The 15,151-nt window shown below is 38.6% G+C and overlaps 1 protein-coding gene across 2 annotated transcripts; it reads right to left on the bottom strand.

The window, feature by feature from the left end:
- Positions 1-203: 203 nt before the first annotated feature.
- LOC137648659 (uncharacterized) lies at positions 204-5,088 on the bottom strand. Of its 2 annotated transcripts, none has more exons than XM_068381665.1 (2): positions 1,952-5,088; positions 204-724 (listed from the first exon to the last, which is right to left on the bottom strand). In XM_068381665.1, the coding sequence occupies exons 1-2, from the start codon at positions 5,022-5,024 to the stop codon at positions 216-218; spliced, it is 3,582 nt and encodes a 1,193-aa protein (XP_068237766.1). In that variant the 5' UTR covers positions 5,025-5,088; the 3' UTR covers positions 204-215. The 2 variants fall into 2 exon arrangements, with proteins under 2 accessions (XP_068237766.1, XP_068237764.1); XM_068381663.1 differs by having other exon boundaries at positions 204-2,447; positions 2,802-5,088.
- Between the last annotated feature and the right edge of the window lie 10,063 nt (positions 5,089-15,151).

Raw genomic sequence — 15,151 nt, 5'->3', positions numbered from 1 at the left:
CAAAACAACAATAATAAGCAATGCAAAGTGAATGGGTGAGTAAGGTAGATGAATCTCGTGGTGAGAACAATGTATTCTAACAAAACAATAAATTTGGGGTTACCTTATAACATGTAAGGTAAGAAAACAGGGATGATTTACAGCAGGAAGGCTAGTGTAGACAAAAGATAATGAGAAGAATGGAATGAAGATGGCGCTGAAATAAGGTGAAATATTCACAAAGAAAATGGAAAAATAAACTTTAACAAATCAGATATGTTAGCATATGTACAACATATGGGGATATCACAGTCCCCCCTTGTTTTTGTTTTTTTTTTCATTTCCCGAGGATCAACCGAGGTTATCCTTGATAATGAGTCTGCCACAATGTTTTCTCGTCCTGATATGGCGATTACTTGGATATTATGTGCAGATAGTATATATGACCATCTCAAAAGTTTAGGGTTGAGAGTAGTGGACCTATGGAGATGCGACAGAGGAGAGTGGTCGCTGTAGACGTAGATCGTGTCTTGTCCATCAACATAAATCTCGTATCTTTGGATGGTAGCTACGATGGCGAATAGTTCTTTCTTCACAGTGGGCCAATTTAGTTGGGAACCCATAAATCGTCCACTGGAATAAGAGACTGGTAACAGATCAGCTAGTGGGGGCAGGTTTCCTGTTATGGTTGTTATTGGAGCAGGATGCTGTAACAAAATGCCCCCATATCCAAGATCACTAGCGTCTGTTTGGAGATAGAATGGTTTGGTGAGGTTAGGTGCCATTAATATAGGAGGAGATGACAAGTAAGTTTTTAGCTGGTTAAATATTTGATCATGTTGCTGGCTCCAAGAAAAATTTACTTCTGAAGAAGTTAAAGCAAATAGTGGTCCTGTGAATGGCGAGAAATTTGGACTGAACTTAGAGTAATATCCTACCATACCTAGAAATCTTTTTAATTCCTGTTTGGTAGTTGGAACAGGATAAGAAGTTATGGCGCTAATATTTGCATCATGGGGTAATACTTTACCACTGCCAACTCGATGACCAAGGTAAGATACCTGACCTTTGCAAAAAGTACTTTTTGCTAAGTTGATTGTTAATCCATGTTGTTTCAACCTTGAGAAAACTTCTTTTATCTTTTGAATATGGTTTATCCATGTGTCAGAGGCAATAATGATGTCATCTAAATATACAAATACTTTTTCCAAGTCCTGTAAAATTAAAGACATTACTCTTTGGAAGGTGGCAGGTGCGTTGGCTAATCCGAATGGCATTACATTATAACTAAATAATCCAAATGGAGTGATAAATGAAGAAATTTCCTTTGCCGTTTCTGTTAATTTAATTTGGTAATAACCCTTCAACAAATCTATTTGGGTTAAGTAGGTCGAATTACTTACTTGGTCAATGATATCTTGTATTCTTGGTAGAGGATACGAATCTTTAATTGTTAAATTATTAATCTTCCTGTAATCGGTACAAAGACGAAATTTACCATTTTTCTTTCCTACTAGGAGACACGGGGAAGCCCATGGTGACGCACTGGGTTCTGCCAATCCTTCTCTTACCAAGTAGTTCACTTCTTCTTTCATGATACCCAATTTCTTCTGTGATGTTCGATAGAAAGCTTGTTTAATGGGTGCAGCACCTGGTTGTAGTTTGATGTCATGATCTAGCATGGTGCATCGGCCTGGTTTATCTGAAGTTATACTAGGAAATTCATGGAATAAAGCTACTAAAGATTTAAATTTTGATGCATATAAGGGTTGTAGATAGTCTGATAAGTTTTCCAAGATCTTCGAGTTTTGAGAATCCTGCCAAGATGCAGTTATTGGATCATCTGTAAATTGATCCATAGGACAATCTATGTATGGTATGGCACTAGTAATCATTACCGTTTTACTTTCAGCTGTTGAGGGAGACAAATAGGCCTTTAAGAGGTTTATGTGGACTAATTGAGTAGACTTACGCTTATCTGGAGTGGCGATTATATAGTTGGTTGGCGAGATACGGTGAGTGATGGTATATGGTCCCTGGTATTTCTCTCGTAGGGGAGAGCCTGCAATCGGATGGTATAGCAGCACTGCATCTCCTACTTTTAAACTTCTGGTTTTAGCCTTTTTATCATAGTTAATCTTCATCTTCTCTTGAGCTGTTATCAAGTTAGTTTTGGCAATGGAGTGAAGATCTGAAAGTTTCTTGTTGAGTTCTGAAATATATTGGGAAAGAGGTACCTCATTATCTCCCAACTTCAGGATGCGTTCTTTGACTGAACTGAGGATAGTTCGTGGCCGTCGACCGAAGAGTAGTTCAAAAGGTGACATACCAGTAGACTGATTTCGAACTCCTCGTATGACGTACATGATCAGTTCCAAATCGCAATCCCACTCGTTACCTGAACTATGGATGTATTTCCGGAGAAGATTTTTAATGGTCTGGTGAGTGCGTTCTAATGCTCCATTGGTCTGTGGATGGTAAGCTGAGGATGAGACTTGGGTTATATGGTAATCTTTCATAGCTGTTTTAAAAGCATGACTCATGAAATTGGTTCCTTGATCACATTGTAGTTCAGTTGGAAATCCTACAACAGTAAATATGGACACTAGTGACTTTAGGATGTTCTTGGCTGAAATGTTTCTTAAAGGTACTGCAAATGGATAACGGGTAGTTGGGCATAAGGCCGTAAGCAAGTATTCATGTCCCCTTTTTGTCTTAGGCAAAGGGCCTACACAATCTACTATGATCTTACTGAAAGGTTCTTTAGGCACAAGTATAGGTTTTAATGGTGCAACTGGTACTTTCACATTAGGACTACTTACTTTTTGACATGTTGTACATGTTTTTACGTACTCTTTAATGTCATTCTTCATGTTTGGCCAATAAAAGTCTTGACTGATGCGTTCATATGTTTTAGTGATACCAAGATGAGAGTCAGCAGAGTGAGACAATTCTAGGATCAGAGGTCTTATATCCTTAGGAACAACTACCTGGAATAGATCCTTCCAGGTTTCTAGATGACTGTTCTTGCTGGACCTGAATTTTCTCATTAGTACATTATTATTAATATAAAAATAAGAACACTTGTTGGTATCCTTTGGTTTCACTTGGTTGAAACACTGCTGTAGAGTGACATCTTTCCTTTGTTGATAGCTAAAGGAATCAGGCTGGATCTTATATGTACTCATCAACTCGTTGAAATCCATAGGTTCAGAGACTGGCAACGGGTTTGATGATGATTCAGTAGGGGTGTCCTTTTTACTGCTTTGTGTCACTGCTAAGCATTCCTCCTGTACAACATCTGGAGATACTGCTATTAAGTTTGTTAAGACAACAGAGTTAGCTATGTCATTACCCAGGATTACATCTACATTTTTGCATGGTAACAGTTCTGGATTTACAGCTACTTCAGTAGTTCCAGAGAAATAAGGACAATGAAGGTTTACATTAATGAGAGGCAACATAGACTTACTGGTTAGGTCATTAACTGCAACATACCTGTGAGTTTCACCTTTAGGTCGTATTACTTTAGGAGAGACGATCGTTTGAGAGGATCCAGTGTCTCTGAGTATGGTTACAGGTTTACCATTTATTTTGCCTGAGCAAGTGAAGGGTGCAAACGCTTGGGACTCGTGTGATGCACAATGGAAGGTCTTTTTCTTCTCCACCTTAGGTTTTGGTTCCTGTTTGGGCAGATTCATTTGCTTAGGAGAGAATTGAGGGGGATTAGGTTTTCTCTTTAAGTATGAAGCTGCACAATGTGGATCAGGACATTCTGAAATATGATGTCCTTCTTGTTTGCAGTATGTACAAGTTTCCTTAGGTCTAGTTTCTCTATATGGGGTTTTACCTACTTTATGAATAAGAGCATAGTTATCTGCCTTTAAAGCGGCTTTCTTAGGGTCAGATTCATTCTGCTCTCTTAGATACACATTAATGCTACCTGGTATTTTCCTTAAGAACTCCTCCATTACTATTAAATCTTTCAACTGCTCAAAAGTTTTGACATCTACTTTGTCTACCCACTTCTGAAACTGTTTAATCTTTCCATTCATAAATTCTAAAAAGGTCTGCTGAACTTGCTTCTGACTATTACGAAATATTTGCCTATAACCTTCCGCAGTAATAGAATAAGCATCAAGGATTGCCTGTTTAATTATGAAATAATCATGTTCCTCTAACATAGTGGCACATACAGATAATGCTTTACCTTTAAATGAGTTCCGGATGATTAAATACCATTTGTCCTGAGGCCAATTGAGATTCTTAGCTGTGTCTTCAAACACAGAGAAGTAGTTATCAGGTTCCCGTTCTTCAAATGTGGGCAGCAATTTCTGCACCTTGCCCACATCAAAGGGTTCGGGAATTAGCTTACCTTCTTCCTTTTCTTTCAGTCTTATAAATGCCAGATCCCGTTCTGTTACTGTGATCGCTTCTCTCTCAATCTGCAGCCTAACACGGAGAGCGTTGTTTTTCTGTTCACTTTCTTTTTCTTGTTGCTCCAAAGCAGTTGCAGCAGCTTCCGCAGCAGTTTCCACCTTGATACGTTCTAGGGAAGCAGCGGCAGCAGCCGTGCGCTCGGCAGCAGCGGCTTTCCTCTCTTTTAACTCAGCGGCGGCAGTTGCGGCTCGTTCAGCAGCAGCGGCTCTTTCTCGTTCTGTGGCAGCTTTCTCTCGTTCTACCAGAGTTGCGGCAGTTGCGGCTCTTTCAGCAGCAGCGGCTTTCCTCTCTTCTACCTCAGCGGCGGCAGTTGCGGCTCGCATCTTCATCTTTTCCAACTCCAGCTGCAGACTTAGTTTATTCAAGTCACCATTTGGATTGGTAACGGTTAGAGCTCGAACGTCAGCCAATTCTTCTTCTGGAACAATATCTTCATCTACAAGGAAGTTCAAAATATGACTGAGAATTACACATTTTACGGCAGTTGCGGGAACCTGTACATCATAATGGCGAGCTAGATTCTTTAGGTCAGTTTTTGTGGCAACTGTGAGAGATTCCACATGATCCCGTGGTGATACAATAAATTGTTGCAAATTGAAAGGCATTTTGAATGTCGCCTGTGGCGCAAGATAAGTACAAATTAAAATAAATATCCAAACTTTATAAGAATAAGTACAAGATCATACGATCGCAAAATAACAATCTTTCGATCACAGAAATACAAAATAGCGATCACAAAATTACAAGATCGAGAGATCACAAAATTACAAAATTATATGATTAGATCACCTTACACAAAAATAGCTTAAATACAAAATTAAGTCTCGCGAAACTTACGATAATACTATAAAACTTTTATTCACAGTTAACGACTGAACAATTTTTTTATACTAGAGATCTTGAGCACGCGGCTAACTACTTCATAATTACTCAAACGACACGCTTAACATCACAAACTTTTACAACAATTTTACCGAATCGGTAAACAAGGCTTTAAAACGCAAAGGTATTTTTTACTTTAAACATACCTAATTAGCACGTTCTAGTTTACATTTCCTTTTAATTTATACCAGCTTAAATACGATAACTTTTCAATGTTACATTTTAATTTATATAAATACTATATTACTCTCGTTATGATAAAGTATCTAGTTAATAGTCAACACCTAGTTTAAAGTAATTGATTATCAGAATAATGCGCAAACTGGACAAAATAAGTAGTATACGCTTTATAGATATAACAGTAGTAATTCAACACAAGTATTTAAATATTCATTTGCCGACACGTAAATGTTATTTGTACACCAAAATATTACTTTTAACACCAAACAATATATAAGTTAATTTCCTGACTAGAGATAACGATTAGAATTACGAAAATCTCCGAAATTGGAAATTGGCTAATTTCACTTAAGAAATTTATATAACAAAATAAATCACTTCATAATGAAATAGAGATGGAGGAAATTTCACTTATGAAACTTAATTTAGTAAATCACATAATGAAATTTGACTTTATTTCCTAAATATCACTTTTGAATGGCGATTTTAAGAAATGGCAAAATCTTAGGGCTTCAGATTTTTTTTTAAGAGAAATCTCTGGGATACGAGATTTGAGTAGGCGAAACTTTAAAAGCTACCTACTGGGGGTATCTTCAATTAATAAGGGTGGTTTAGAAGCTGGACAATCAGCATACCTAAGTCTTAACTATATTAAGCGTGACTTGTTCCTCTTACAACCAAATGACTACCCAGACATATATTATACATAAATGTCTAATGAGAGGGAGACGAGACATCTACCTTACCTTGGAATTATTACTGTCGTCCTTTATCCTTGGTACGCCACAACACAACACTCGATACTGTTCATAATCACTGGAACTGTTCTTTCACGATTCAATCACTTGATATAAATTTGATGAATCATATCACATCAGATCGCACATCAGATCCCGGACAGGCCCCCAACTATTATGTGACAAACCACTGTGCAAACAATTACCCCTTTACAATGGGCGGTAGTTCTCTTCACACAACAAAATAGAAGTCATATGGGTAGACTTCCAAATTCACTTGTTTCTTATTACGAGTGTATAAGATTGTTGATTATGATCAAATGTATCTTCTTAAAGCTGGTTGCAGACAACAGAAGCACCAATAGCAGGATAATTGGAGGACAGGAACAATAAACTATGTTATAAACAAAACTTTAATCTTACGTTAAACAAAACAATGAAAAAGCACTTCAAAACAACAATAATAAGCAATGCAAAGTGAATGGGTGAGTAAGGTAGATGAATCTCGTGGTGAGAACAATGTATTCTAACAAAACAATAAATTTGGGGTTACCTTATAACATGTAAGGTAAGAAAACAGGGATGATTTACAGCAGGAAGGCTAGTGTAGACAAAAGATAATGAGAAGAATGGAATGAAGATGGCGCTGAAATAAGGTGAAGTATTCACAAAGAAAATGGAAAAATAAACTTTAACAAATCAGATATGTTAGCATATGTACAACATATGGGGATATCACAATATATATATATATATATATATATATATATATATATATATATATATATATATATATATATATATATATATATATATATATATATATATATATATATATATATATATATATATATATATATATATATATATATATAAATATATATATATATATATATATATATATATATATATATATCTATGTATATATATATATATATATATATATATATATATATATATATATATATATATATATATATATATATATATATATACATATATATATATATATATATATATATAAATATATATATATATATATATATATATATATATATATATATATATATATATATATATATATGTATATATATATATATATATATACATATATATATATATATATATATATATATATATATATATATATATATATATATATATATATATATATATATATATATATATATATATATATATATATATATATATATATATATATATATATATATATATATGTTTAGACTTATATAAAAATATATTTACTTATTTATATATAAATATATTTATATATTTATATATAAATATATTTACATATTTATATAAAAATATATTTACATATTTATATATGAATATACTTATATATTAATTTATCCAAATACTTATTATTTGCTTGGTTTCAGCGCGCAAAAGTCAACTTTCGTATCAGGGGCGTGACTCGTTCAACCACCAAAGCGGATTATGTTCTCGCGGCAATGCCCGAGGACACCTTCCCAGAAATATCCGACTGGCTTTGTGAACTAGGAGACACCCCAATAGTGTATGACGCCCTCAAAACATACCTTCTGCAGCAGTACTCGCCGTCGCCAGCCGCCAGTATAGCAAAGCTTGCCCTCAGTGAAATGACCAGTATTGCTCGCCTTCAACCAGCCGCAGGCTCTCCTCGTGAGGTGAACCTACTTCATGCCCTTTGGATACGCCGTTTACCCAAACCTGTACGCGCTACCATACCCGATGTCGATAGTTTACCCATAAAGGATTGATGACCAAAGCCGAGAGCCCTTATGGACAGCCACTTCAAGACCTCCATCAACGCCTCCCCCCCTGACGACGAGGATGCGTATTCAACATCAACCGAAGCTTACATGAATGCCGTAGGACATACACGCCTACCCCGTGACGTGCCGAAGCGGCGACAAAGCCGCCCACAGCCCACCAATCGCTCGCGCCCCAACGAACGACTTCTACAGCCACTTACTACCTCCCATCCACCGCAGTTTTGCTACTACCACTTCCGATTCGGGGCAACAGCGAAGAAATGTGCCAAGGATTGTCAGTGGCCAAAAAACGTATAAGTAGGCCATCGCTTGTGGCGGTGGCCTCCGATGTTTCTAATCTTTTCTTTTTACAGGATGCAGGAACGGGCGTGCGATTTTTGGTACACACGGGTGCTTGTCGTTCTCTTTTGCCAAGGAAACTCTTCAAGGCACGACGTAGTCTGTCTACATCTGCCGACGTCCGCTTAGTAGCTGCCAACGGATCTGCGATACCCACCTACGGTTACGAGAACCTCACATTATCGTTCGGAAACGGTAAATTCAATTGGAAGTTTCTCGTTGCTGACGTCACAATGCCAATCCTCGGTGCGGATTTCCTCTCTCATTTCCACCTTCTGGTCGATGTCGCCCACCGACGATTGGTTAACGCAGACTCGTACTTGTCGACACCTCTTCCACCCCCACCCCTCTAACCTCGCTCTCCACATCAGTGCACCCAGGGATGCCTAGGCCCACCTCCTCACGTCATGCCCGGAAGTTTTCTGTCCAGAACTTCACCAAATGCCCGCGGCTCCTGCCAAGCACGGTATTTATCACCATATCAAGACGACGGGAGCCCCAGTCTTTGCAAAACTCAGACGTCTGGCACAGGAATGATTGGCAGCTGCCAAACAGATGTTCGCCGAAAGGGAGGAAATGGGCCTTTTCCATAAGGACTCCAGCCAATGGTCGTCACCCTTACACATCGTTCTAAAGAAAGACGGCTCCCTTCGTCCATATGGGGATCACAGGCGCCTGAACATGCAAACAGAACTGGATCACGATCCCCTAACAAATATTGCTAACGTGACCTCTTACCTGCACAAAGCGAAGGTTTTCTCTACGCTCGACCTCCTGAATTGGTATTATCAGGTGCCTATGAACACAGAAGACATCCCCAAGACCGCCATCACCACTCTGTTTGGTACATACAACTTCAATTACTACTGTTTTGGCCTTCGTAATGCTGGGGCAACGTTTCAACGTCTCATGGATGGCATCTTAGGGGACCTCCCTTTCTGTGTATGTTATGTGGACAACATACTTGTGTTCTCCTCCTCAAAAGAGGAACACCTCCGTCACCTGCGCATCGTGCTCGACCGCCTGCAACAAAATGGCCTTGTAGTCCAGTACGACAAGTGTACCTTTGGCGGCAACGAAGTGTCGTTCTTAGGGCACCATATCACTCGTGAAGGAGTCCATCCCCTCCCTGAGAAGGTAGCAGCCATTCAGAATTTCCCTGTGCCCTTGACTGTCAAAGCTCTGCAGGAATTCTTGGGCATGATCAACTATTATCACCGTTTTCTGCCTGTCATTGCTGCCACTCTTGCTCCCCTCTATGCCTCCCTCAAGGGCAAGCCAAAGGACCTGAATTGGGGTCCCCTTCAAGAAGCAGCCTTCTGCAATGCAAAGAAGGCCCTATCAACTGCTGCGGCTCTCACTTTTCCTATCCCATACGCCCCTCTCCTTCTCTCCACCGATGCCAGCAACATTGCTATTGGTGCAGTACTCGAGCAGGTGGTCAAAGGCTCGCCCCGCCCATTGGCGTTCTTCAGCAGAAAACTGTCCAAGGCAGAATCGGGTTATTCTACCTTCGATCGAGAATTACTGGCATTGCACTTGGCTGTCCGTCCCTTTCGCCATTTCTTAGAAGGTACGCCATTCGTCATTCGCACAGACCACATGCCTCTGGTGCACGCCTTCACTCGAAAGTCTGACACCTGGTCCGCCCGTCAACACCGACATCTCTCCGCCGTGGCTGAATACAATTGCACCTTCCAATACGTCCCTGGGAAAATTAATCCCGTTGCCGATGCCCTGTCAAGAAACACGTTGGCTGACATTCAACTGGGATTGGATTACAATGCCCTGGCTGAAGCCCAACGACAGGATCCAGATTATCAAGCTTGTAGGACATCCTGCACGTCCCTTCGTTGGGAAGATTTTCCCCTCGAAGACTCCAACACCACCCTTCTCTGTGACGTCAGTACTGGTAGACCGCGACCTTGGATTCCTGCTCTCATGTGCCGACAGGTGTTTGATTTCATTCACGGCCTTTCACATCCCTCGTGCCGTTCTACTGCACAGATGCTGAAGGCAAAGTTCATTTGGCACGGCATTTCTAAGGATGCTAAGGATTGGGTCCGCGCCTGTACTTCTAGCCAAACTTCCAAAGTACATCGACACACGGATTCAGGAGTGGGCACCTTTCCTCAACCTCAGCGTCTACGTTGTAGGCCCCCTACCCACATCACAAGGACATCGTTACCTGTTTACCGTCATTGACTGCTCCACTCGTTGGCCTGAAGCCATTCCCATGGAAACTGCAACGTCCGCCTCATGTACATTTGCCTTACTCTCTGGATGGATTGTAAGATTTGGTATCCCTGAGCATATTACTTCTGACAAGGGAACCACTTTCACCTCTCAATTGTGGACGTCATTAGGGAATCTCCTGGGCATCACCCTACATCAGACAACGGCCTACAACCCCGCTGCCAATGGAATGGTTGAACGTTTTCATCGCACCCTCTAAGCAGCTTTGATGTCCCGCTGCAAGGATTGCAACTGGTTTACTCGGCTTCCTTGGGTCCTCCTGGGACTAAGGACCAATCCTAAAGACGCCCTCGACGTCTCGGCAGCCTAAATAGTGTATGGCGACCCGTTGGTCGTCCCTGCCGAATTTTTTCCTTCTACAACCTTCTCCGACGATCTCCAGCGCATACGTCATGTTGTGGAAAAATTTACTCTGGGCCGCCAGACTTACGAGCCCTCAGCGAAGCATCACATACCAACGCACTTGCACTCTGCAACGCACGTCTTCCGGCGCAACGACACTACCAAGCCACCACTAACGCCCCCTTACACAAGCCCTTTCCTTGTGATCTGACGCAGTCCGAAAGCATTCCTACTAAACATTCGGTGAAAATAAGACTGGGTGTTCATTGATCGTCTAAAACCTGCTTCTCTTCGGCCAGATGACCAGCCTACAGTTCGCCTCTCCAGATCAGGGTGCCCTATTTAACATGTACAGTATGTCATTTTCAGGGGGGGAGCCATGTACCAACCGTGTGTCACACAATTGTACATAATTCCTTTTCCATATATTTTGCTTGTATCTTCGCTCTTCCCTCGCACTAAACGAACATGAAAATTCATGTCTGCTATTTCCTCAATAACATTGTCTGTCTTGTTAACTTGTTGTTACCTGTTGCCTGGAAGTTTTGTATATAAAGAAGAGTGTTCTATAACAATATAACTCAGTTGATTGCATCCTGCCTTTGAGTTCACAACCCTTCTCTCGGCTCGTCACAATCCATTCTTTTAAGAGTGATGCTCTTATTTTGTTTGAATATTCTCACTCGAGAGCCACAAGAAGAGCTAACTAGAAGATTACAACCCCATGCAGCAGGGATACAACACAATCAGTCTAGATTCCAGTTCGATGTCGAGAGAGAAGCCAACATCACGCATTAATATTTTGTTTGGTAGGACCAAGTAAGGTAAGATCAAAATTTGTTACCAAAGTCACAAGTGCAAATGAAAATATTTACAGTAAGTCGGAAATAGTTTTACATGAAGTATCATTAAGTGTAGAACTAGCAAAGATGGTTGCACAAACACAAAGTTCAATAAACTACATAGATTAGTTGAGAATTAACATTGTTTAGGATGTTAAAAGTTAATTTTTTGCCTAATCATTTGCCTAACCTAATTCATGCAAGAAGTAAAAATGCCTCTGAATATAGAGCATCCCGAAAAATTTGGCAAGACGCACAACCTACTGTTGACACTAGTAGAGCTGCAATTAAGGCTAATACCACATATTTTGCTCCTAAGGTCAATCAATTTTTTTTAAAAGCATCAATTTACAGTACAGCCATAGAAAGAAAATTAAATTCTGGATGCATTTGTGACTAGACTTAAGAACTAAGCTTATTCACATGAATTCCTAGATTTAGAAAATGCAATCATAGATAGAGTAATTGCCCATTGCACATCACAGATTCTAAAGAGCAAATAAGAAAAATGACTGCAAGATGAGTTTAAAACTAAAGAAAGTATTGATTATAGGCAGAGCTTTAGAAACATCATATAGCCAAAGTAATATTATGGGTAATTCTAAAATCAATAAAATGGAAAATTATAAAATTAGCAAGGTAGGCTCAGAGATGAAACAATGAGACTCAGAGAAATAATACGTCAAAACATAGTCATAGGAAATCACCAAACTTTATTGTTCACAGATATCAGAATCAGACCTATACGCAGAAGCAACAGGAAAAACCCAAATGCTATAGGTGTGGTAAATCCGACCATCTTGCATACGATGCAATGAAATGCCGTGCTACGGGACAGGCATGCCAGAATTGTAGAAAGATGGGCCATTTTTCAAATGTTTGTGAATTCCCTTAACAGTTTTTAAGGAAAAACCTAGAGCAGTACAGAGTTGCTCTTAACCTTGAATATTTTTTTCACAATGAAAATACAAATTCTTTAAAACTATTTATTCATAGGAAACTTACGATTACGAAATGGCATATACAGTATGCAACTCGTATGGCTGAAGTTCTGTTCCAAGTCGCTTATCATAATCAAGTAACAGCTTGTGGTGGAAGAACCTTCACTCTGGGAATTTTTGAAATCATATGGATTGAAAAAAAGAATAGACTATCATTATTAAATCCAATACACTTACATAAAATAAATACTATCCTCATTTAAAACAATTGTGTAAATCAATGATAAACTTATTACTGAAATTAATTGAAATTACATAAATCAACTTCAGGGAAGAAATTTAGTCATTGTCTTCTTCCAGTTCACTATTGCCCTAGACTACTAATAACCCCTAAAAATAAAAGGGAGATTACGCCCATAGTTATACCAAATCTTCCAAGATCACACATTCATTGAATACCAAAAATATATTGTGCAATAAGAATCCATAGAAAATTTACGTTCTTAAACTTACTTGGCAGGAAAGGTTCAACCAAGATCGAGAGAATACAGGGTCTACTCATGCCCATGTTGTGACGTCATCTGAAGTGGAGCCCACAGAGAAAATGGTGAAAACGTAAGTGAAAATTTTAGGTAAAAGGAAACGTACAGGCACCACATAGTTTCTGGGAGACTTACCCATTTCATATTTTGCAAGGTCTACTGACGCGCATGTTGTGACGTCATTTGAAGTGGAGCCCAGAGAAAATGGTGAAAACGTAAGTAAAAATGTTAGGTAAAATAAAATGTACAGGCACCACAGTTTCTGGGAGACCTACCTATTTCATGTTCTGCAACCGTTAGAATTTTGGAAAAATATACATGGTTTATTTTTTACATATTTGATAAAGAAATTTAAAGATTAATCTTTGTATAGAGGGCAAACAAGTATCTAAGTCTATGAATCCATTTACCACAAACAATTATCTAGGTCTATCAAGAAATCGATTTATCAAACTTGAAGGATTTGGCATGAATTATCAATGATATGAGTATTACCTGGTGAAGAATAACATAGCACTGGCCAACTCTCATTGCTGTGTACAATTGTCACATCTACTGAATACCCCTATATCATACTATATTACTAATTAAGGAATAAACATTGTAGATTATCAAGAAAAAACTTTAACACTAAAATTAATTTGGAATTTAGATTATATACCAAGGTTCGAATCTAATAAAATGCAAGTGTCATTCTAGATTTTATTTTACTTCACCAATTGACATAATTTATTCTTTACTTTTCTCGGCGAGTTCAACAAGTTCATGTTTTAAACTCGCAACCAAAAATACAGTCTGCATTTAACAAAAAATCTTTATTACATCACTTGGTAGGTTCACACATTTGCATATCTCCGTTCAGATTTTGGATGTGGAGTTTTCCTCATCCTTTAAGGATTTGTCTCCATGGTAACAAACAATTTTTCTATTTGCTGCAGTGCTCTGAAAAAATCTACTGATGGCGACTTTAATCGGGTATCTATTTGACATTTGAAATCTAGCTAGGTCTCCTCTTCTATCATTTCACTGGCAAGAAAGTTGCAGACAAAAATTCTTAAAAAACTCAAACCCAACCTGTTATGCCACCCTACCGTCGCCTACATATAGACTACAGCCTTCATTGTCCCAGTTAGGGTGCCATTTCAAAGAAAACCCTAGAGCAGAATATAAAGAGTTGCTCGTAACCTTAAAATATTTGTTACACAGTGAAAATACAAATTCTTTAAAATTATTTATTCATAGGAAACTTACGATTATGAAATGGCATATACATTATGCAACTCTGATGGCTTAAATTCTGTTCCTAGTCGCTAAACATAATCTAAGTACTGCTTGTGGGGGAAAGACCTTCACTCTGGGAATTTTTGAAAACCTATGGATTGATGAAAATAATGGGTTATCATTATCAAGTCCAATAAACTTACATAAAATAAAGACTATCCTCATTTAAAAGAATGGTGTAAATCACTGACAAACTTATTGCTAAAATTAACTACTAAAATTACTTGAATCATCTTCAGGGAAGAAATCTAGCCAGTGTCTTCTTCCAGTTCACCATTGCCCTCAACTAACCCATAAAATTAAAGTGATTTCGCCCATAGTTATACCAAGTCCAGCAACATCACACATTCAAGGATAGCAAAAATATATTGTGCAATAAGAATCCATAGAAAATTCACATGTTCTGAAAGCGTGGTAATAATTAAGAAATAGTCATAAACCCCCTAACCTAAGCTTTACCATACGCTACAAATCGTAAGAAACTTACTTGGCAAGAAAGGTTCAATCAATGACTCCATTGAAGTAACGATGACGTAGGCTTCAAAGACGAAGTCAGAAGAGGCAGTGCCAGGTGGGTCTGCGAGAAAAAAGTTACATAGTTAAATGTAAATT

The sequence above is a fragment of the Palaemon carinicauda genome, chromosome 10 (assembly GCF_036898095.1).
Source record: "Palaemon carinicauda isolate YSFRI2023 chromosome 10, ASM3689809v2, whole genome shotgun sequence".
NCBI classification, from domain to species: domain Eukaryota; kingdom Metazoa; phylum Arthropoda; class Malacostraca; order Decapoda; family Palaemonidae; genus Palaemon; species Palaemon carinicauda.
The sequence above is the reverse complement of the archived record's forward strand: the minus strand, read 5'-3'. Positions and strand labels throughout refer to the sequence as shown.